Raw genomic sequence first — 7,478 nt, 5'->3', positions numbered from 1 at the left:
GTTGTTGTCATATCAATTTATTTGATTTTATCTGTCTCATGTAGCATAATAAGATAATTGTTTATTATTGAAATTTAATATTTAAAATTATTTTTTGTATGCAGGTCATAATATTTTTTGGTTCATAATGGGACAACAATGTCTTCTAAAGTTATTCAGTTTAACTTTGCATAATACTCCTTAACAGTGTAATAGTTGAGAACAATGTCGAAAGATTCACACATACGATACCAAATTCCAATTTACGTCAGAAATATAATTTTGAGCTGGTTGCCACCAATCTACTTACCATCCTCATTTTTTTTAACCACACCGAAGCCAATGTAACCCTCGCTCCATCCAAATTCATGATGAATTAATCCCTCAATTCACAATCCCTTACTATAATCCCCTTTTCAGTTGGTTTCCTCCACGCAAAGGAATTAAGTTGTCTTCATAAAAAAAAAAACTCTTGTTTTCTTGTTCTACACATTTTGCAAACTTACCAAAACACTTTCCTTTTTCCTTCGTGAATAGCCCTTTTCACTTTCACATCTGATTTTACTCTCCAAACCCCTTTTTTCTTCGCCTCTTCATTTCCTCGGTTACTCGCTTTAATCAAGTTTCTGCGGACGATATAAGAAAAAAGGGTAATCTTTTTGTATATTTTCTTGTTTTTTTTATCTTGTTCTGCATTTCTTCACCTCTATTCAGTTCCTTTCTTTCTTTCTTTTTATTAATTGGATTTTCACCTGATTTTTCTTGATCTGAATCGGCTGCTTGGTTCGTAACCCCTTTCTGTGTTTTCCTTATTTTCCCTTTTACTGCCGACTTACCCTGATTAACTTGCAATCTGATTCATTTGCCAGTAGCTTTGTCTTTTTCTTACTGTGTCTGAAGCTACTAGTTTTAGCTTCTTGGTATTGTAAAGACTCTACATTATTGACTTTATTTCAGATGTGGATTTTTCATCAATCCTGCTTGAAACCCCTTTTTCGATCTTCTATTTTGGAACTAAACTCCTTTTATTTGTTCATTTCTACATGTTGATATTGGTAAATGCTTGTCCGTCGTATATTTTTGAAATGGTCATCATATTTGTAACGCAATGATAATTCTGATCCTTCGGTTGTCCAAGTAATGATAATTCAGAGGTGAATTCAACACCTTATGAACTAAAATAGCTAAGATTGCGCTTCAAAATGCAATTCGTTAAAGAACATATATGTGTGTGTATATATATATTTATGTATATTATAGTGTAGTAGCTTAAATATTGAAAACATTTTATCATGAAGATTCCAAGAAAATTATCAATACCACTGAGTTTAATATCGGATTGTGTTAAGCATATAATGTCTGATAGCAGTAGAATCGCTTTAAATGTTTCAAGTCATTGCTCTATAATTTGTCCGATTCGGAAGCATTGTCCTTTTGAAAGCATTCTGCAAAAGAATAGTATGGTAAGAATAATCTTAGGATGCCATAGAAACTGTATGACCCCTCGTGCCCCTTTAGGATGCAAAACCAATTGACCTTAAAATCCTATATTTTCTTTTTTACGTTTTTTTATTTATTGGATCTTTAGTTATATCAAATTAACCAAATGTTCACTTTGCTTTCTGTATTGGGAACAAAGTCCTTGAGGTTAAATTCTTATTCCTAGCAGGAGTTATGTACTAGACTACTAGTTTTCCTGTTTTATTTATAGAATATTGAGTCATATTAAGCTAAACATTTATTTTAGTCCTTAAAGGTTCAGTCAGATATATAATTTATCTTTACAAGTGGAAGTTCCCTGAATTTGATTCTTTGACTGAAATGTCAAGTTTGGGACGCCATCCATTTACCTTGGATACAGTGATAACAGTACGTGTCCTATTGTTTTGGATATATAGCTATATCTGCTATTTATGAGCATGCGTTCTTAAGAACAGTTATACTATGGACATATGGACTTTTTAGAACTGACCCTTGTCTTAAATTACATCATTGCTTTCTTTACTTGAATGTCTTGTTACAACCATTAAGATATTTCAAATGGGTGTTGATAACTCCTCCAATCATGGCTTTATGCTCAGCCTAGGGAGGGTATTGTTGTTGTTGTTGTTGCTTAGGATATAAACCAACAATGATTTGATCATCTGCAATTGAGCATGTTTCTATAGATTGGCTCTGTTATTGGAGTACTTCTTAACATTGATTTGGATGTTTTAACCATCATGTTAAAACAGAACAGCTGGAAAACTGAAACTGTGACGTTGGACACGTGGTCAAAATAGAATTTCTTATCTAGCTAAAATTTAAGCTCCTATAATAATTTTTGGCTGAAATTTCATGTTTGAGATGTCTCCAAAGTGATAAGCAATTTGTCCTATTCTTTTGGATGGACAACTCGTATCTGCTATTTATGAGTATGTGAAGTTCTTAAGAATAGATATACTATGGAGTTTTTGAAGCTAACCCTTTTTCTTAGATAATATGTTGCTCTCTTTACTTCCTAAGCTCTTTTATGAAGAATAAGGGAAAAAAGGTTTGTATTTGCATTTTTTTTTAAAGATAATCGAACTGATTACTTTTAGGAAATAACATGTACCCTTCTTATAATTGCATATGTTTTTTTATGACTTAATCATGTTATTTTTTGCCAGTGATAATGGTGAGATTTTTCTGTGAGTCGATCTCTCTTATGCTCAAATTTAGAAACCTACAAATTATTTTTGATTATTTATACAGTTGTTTATTTCTCATGATTCATCAGACATTCCTTTTTATACCTATTGCTATTTTCTTACTACTTCAATAATTTATGGGCTGAGGTGCACATTTCATGGGAGGTGTAGGGGACGATGAACCAGCCTCAAAACGCAAGAAACTATCCTCTGAAGAATTGAGCCATCTTTCAAACAGTTCAACTCTTAAAGAACCTATAGTTGGGTCTTCAAGGGACTTGATGGCTCGGCCCCTGCAGTCTGAAGGGGGCGAAGAAGTTGTTGGCTCAAAAGGAGTTATAAAGAAAGTAGAGTTTGTCCGAATAATAGAAAAAGCATTGTACTCACTTGGTTATATAAAGAGTGGTGCTCATTTAGAGGAAGAATCAGGGATAGCGTTGCATTCTTCTATCGTTAATGTGTTTATGCAGCAAATTCTTGAGGGAGATTTGGATGAAAGTGTCGTCACATTGCACAATATTGGGCTAACAGATGAAATGGCCATAAAATCAGCCTGTTTTCTGATATTGGAACAGAAGTTCTTTGAATTTCTGGATGAAGAAAAAGTCATGGATGCTCTGAATACTCTGAGAACCGAGATATCACCTCTTTGTATCAGTCACAGTAGAGTTCGTGAGCTTTCTTTGTTCCTTGTATCACCCTCTCACTGTTTTTCTGTTCAGTCTCCAAAACAAGCTACTTCAAGACCAAGATCCCGGAGTAAGTTATTGGAAGAATTACAGAAGCTGCTTCCTCCAACTGTTATGATTCCCGAAAGAAGGTTGGAGCATTTAGTTGAACAGGCCCTTGTTTTGCAAAGAGATGCTTGCATGTTTCACAACTCATCAGATAAGGAAATGTCACTATATGCTGATCATCAGTGTGCAAGAGATCAAATTCCTTCTTCTGCATTGCAGGTTAGATTTTATTCTGGTAATCAGATCTTTGTAGTTTTGCAATCTGTCTCTCCTCTTTCATGCCTTTCTTTGAGATGACAAACTTCTTAGGATTTTTCTTTACATTTTTTATTTCTGCAAGATTTCGTGTCTTAGTAATGTGGAAATTGGAAGTCTATTTTAGTTTGTGCTTTATCAGTATGGATTTTTTTCGCAATACATAAGAAGGTATTTTGATTCAGGTGCTAGTGAAAATATTATCTTGATTCAGGCATGATAGAATTGATATTAGGTATTTTATTATAAATTAGGTTTTATATTCTAGTGATTATGCTTTCACTGGCATTAATATTTGAATACTTCTTTTTGGATAGACTGTTTCTTTATCAGGTGCACCCGTGAGGTTTTCATTAACCATATACCTATTACCCTAGACTCAAATATCTGCTGCAGGATTTCTAAGATCTGAAAATCATAATGGAAAGACCAATCTTTAATCATTGGAGATGATGGCTTATGTGTTTTAGGATGCTTTCATTCAATGTTGGAAGAATCTTGTGTGGAAGTTTCCTAATCATGGTTCTTGAGAATTCTTTTGCAAAGCTAGAAGATAATGCATATATTTCTCATTGTTTAAGCAACTAGAAGATAAGGTCTGTTAGGTTTAGGTTTAAACAATGATAGGTAATTATAAATGGATCTAAGTTTCAGTATTTTTTTAGGTGTATCCTTTTATTCTTTACATATCATTTCTTGTTGAATATCTTTAAATGGATCTAGGTTTAGGTTTAGATTGGGAAAGCAGCGGTATTGGGGGAATACTAAGAAATGAAGAGAGTTAGGTCTTGGGCTCATTTTCGGCTTCAGCTGGTTCAGGTCCCCTATTTTAGTTTAATTGAAGGCCATCCAAGCTGGTTTAGTTTTGTTTGTGGATTCAGAGTGGTGTGGCAAGGGTCGGCTAATTGTAGAGACTAACTCAGCAAATGCTGTAAATTGGATTAAGAATCCAGAAGTGTGTCCTACTGTATTTTCACAGCTAGTTAAGGAAATTGTCAGTGTTGTTTTCGAGCACAGTGTTATTATAAGGTTTGTAAAAAGGTCTGTGAATTGGGAGGCAGAAAGCTTGGCTAAGGCGGGTATAGGGTAGTAGTTCAGTATTGTGTGGCTGTAGATAGGTAAGAGGTTATGTGGGGGGGGGGGGGTGTTTGTAATAGCCGGCTGTCATATGAAGTGTAATTTATTTTTGGAATAACATTTGAGGCACTCTTTTCCTCCTTCCAATGTCCGCTGATGTATTTTTGTACAGCAGAGGTTACGAAGGGGGTTTTTAACGATGCCTTGTTTCTTTATCAAAAAAAAAAGTGGTTGTACTTTGAGTACAAGGGACAAACAATGTGCAACTTTCTAACTTTTATTAGTGCACGTGTCTACATGGAGAAATGATTGAACAATATTCTACTATTCTACTACCAATTAGGTTGGATTTTTGAGGTGTTCAGTCACAAATTGGTGTTTCCACAATTATACAACGCCCAAATTTGTTTACCTGTGTCGTGCTTATGACTTTTTAGTAGACTTGCCTAGTCCAGACTCCAGAAAAAAATATTGGATAATTTGTTTACGTATTCTTCCATGTGGATTGTTTTAGTGTCTTCTGAGTGGAATATTTTCTGATTCTTGATTTATTTTCTATTTGTCTATTCCTGCTCTGAAATTTATCAACTTATGACTTGCATTTTTCTTAAATTATTTTTGATTTTTTTTTCATTCTCATGCAACAGATACTACAGGCTCACACAGATGAAGTATGGTTCTTGCAATTTTCTCATAATGGGAAATACTTGGCTTCATCATCAAATGATTGCTCAGCAATCATTTGGGAGGTATTGCTATTCACTTGGAACATAGATGTAACATATATGTTGATTTTGCTTAGTAATATATTGATTTACATTTTCAACTCTGTTTTCTGTACTCCATTATGGACACGAGGTCTGTATTTATTGTGTACTCCATTATGGAAACATCTCCATCTAGCTTCAGTATCTCTGTAATAGTCACTTTTTAATTTTCATCCTTAATCATTTTATCATTTAAATCCATCTAATTTGTTTTCTTGTTTTGGCAAGTTTTTTGTACTCAATTCTCAAACACCAGGCTCTTAACTTTTTCTCTTTTCCGAAATTTTCTACAATTTTGCAAGGGTGCTGGTGAAATTTAGACTTTCTATTGGCTGAAATCTAAATTTTTAAGCATGCATGGGTTGTATTAATGTGTGAACATTCTTAGATACTGTGAAACAATCATGTTTTCGTTTCTCAGAGGCCTAGCAATCAGCCGATATCTCATTCTAATATCTTTACTTATTTTAGGTTGATGCGAATGGAGTATCTTTAAAACATAAACTCTCTGGTCACCTGAAACCTATCTCTTCTGTTTCATGGGGTCCTGATGACCACCAGCTTCTCACTTGTGGTGTAGAGGAGGTTGTAAGGCGGTGGGACGTCTCTTCCGGTGAGTGCCTCCATGTTTATGAAAAAGCTGGTCTTGGCATGGTTTCATGTGGATGGTCTCCAGATGGCAAATGGATATTTTCTGGTGTTAATGATAGGAGTATCAGCATGTGGGAATTGGACGGGAAAGAGGTAGAATGCTGGAAAGGCCATCGCACTCTAAAAATCTTTGATTTGGAAATAACAAGCGATGGAAAGCAGATTGTAAGTATATATAGTGAAACAGCAATATCATTACTTGACAGGGAAGCAAAAGTGGAGAGATTTATCGAAGAAGATCAAACGATAACTTCGTTCTCATTATCAAGAGACAATAGATTCTTACTGGTAAATCTTTTGAACCAAGAAATTCATCTATGGGACATAGAAGGTGATCTGAAGCTTGTCTCTAAATATAAAGGCCATAAACGCACCCGCTTCATCATTAGGTCTTGTTTTGGTGGACTTGAGCAAGCTTTCATTGCCAGCGGCAGTGAGGACTCACTGGTAAGGACATTAAATTTATACATACACATTTTCTTGTAAATGTAAGTTTTTAAGGAATGTGATTTATTTCTGCAGTTCAAGGGAAATTGAATTTGCCTTTTGCTGTATGTTTAGGTCTATATTTGGCATAGGGGCACAGGAGAGCTTGTAGAAGCATTACCGGGTCATTCTGGAGCTGTTAATTGTGTCAGCTGGAATCCAGCAAACCCTCACATGTTGGCATCGGCTAGTGATGATCGCACGATTTGGGTATGGGGCTTGAATAATCTAAGCGCCAAGCGGAAAGACACTCGTAGTAATGGCATTCATCATTGCAATGGAAGTAGCTGAGATTAGTAATGGCATCCATCATTGCAATGGAAGTAGCTGAGATTGAATGTTTGGTCTCCAATCATTCATGCCTGATGTAATTGATTTCATGTAAATACTTGACCTTGGTGAATGCCTGACATTCATACAAAAAAAGATTGTCAACAATGCTGCAACTTTCTGATAATAAATTTGCTATATTTCTTTTTAGCATTTAAATAATTTGATTACTGTTTTACAGTAAAATTTGGAGCTTGCTTGCTTATATGTCCTGTGCACATGTTTTCCGATGTCTACTTGCATTCTAATGGAGTATTACTATTAAAGGATCTGTCTGTAGCTTTTTGTTTACTGTTTTCACTCATAGATGTGCAAATGAAATATATGTGCAAGTAAGATACTCACAAAGGACTTCAATTTAATTTGGTCATTATTGACTTGAACCTAATTTGAGCAATTCGAGTTTTTGAATTGGTAATTCTTTTCAACTTGGTTCCTTTAGTTTACAATAGCTCTGGAACTTGAAAAATTTCCAATGTTGTACCTTTTAGAACTTGATAATTTTCTCAATTTGACCCTAAAAC

At 34.7% G+C, this 7,478-nt stretch overlaps 1 protein-coding gene across 4 annotated transcripts; it reads left to right on the top strand.

Moving 5' to 3' along the window:
• The first annotated feature begins 333 nt into the window (after positions 1–333).
• On the top strand, positions 334–7,156 carry LOC120147664 (WD repeat-containing protein 26 homolog). 4 transcript variants are annotated; one of them, XM_039160978.1, is made up of 5 exons: positions 334–629; positions 2,823–3,607; positions 5,368–5,469; positions 5,959–6,585; positions 6,700–7,156. In XM_039160978.1, the coding sequence occupies exons 2-5, from the start codon at positions 2,933–2,935 to the stop codon at positions 6,913–6,915; spliced, it is 1,620 nt and encodes a 539-aa protein (XP_039016909.1). In that variant the 5' UTR covers positions 334–629; positions 2,823–2,932; the 3' UTR covers positions 6,916–7,156. The 4 variants fall into 4 exon arrangements, with proteins under 4 accessions (XP_039016909.1, XP_039016906.1, XP_039016908.1 ...); XM_039160975.1 differs by lacking the exon at positions 334–629 and having other exon boundaries at positions 2,716–3,607; positions 6,700–6,920; positions 6,959–7,156; XM_039160977.1 differs by lacking the exon at positions 334–629 and having other exon boundaries at positions 2,716–3,607; positions 6,700–6,877; positions 6,917–7,062.
• Positions 7,157–7,478: the final 322 nt, after the last annotated feature.

Source organism: Hibiscus syriacus, unplaced genomic scaffold, assembly GCF_006381635.1.
Source record: "Hibiscus syriacus cultivar Baekdansim isolate YM2019G1 unplaced genomic scaffold, ASM638163v2 tig00110940_pilon, whole genome shotgun sequence".
NCBI classification, from domain to species: domain Eukaryota; kingdom Viridiplantae; phylum Streptophyta; class Magnoliopsida; order Malvales; family Malvaceae; genus Hibiscus; species Hibiscus syriacus.
The sequence above is the reverse complement of the archived record's forward strand: the minus strand, read 5'-3'. Positions and strand labels throughout refer to the sequence as shown.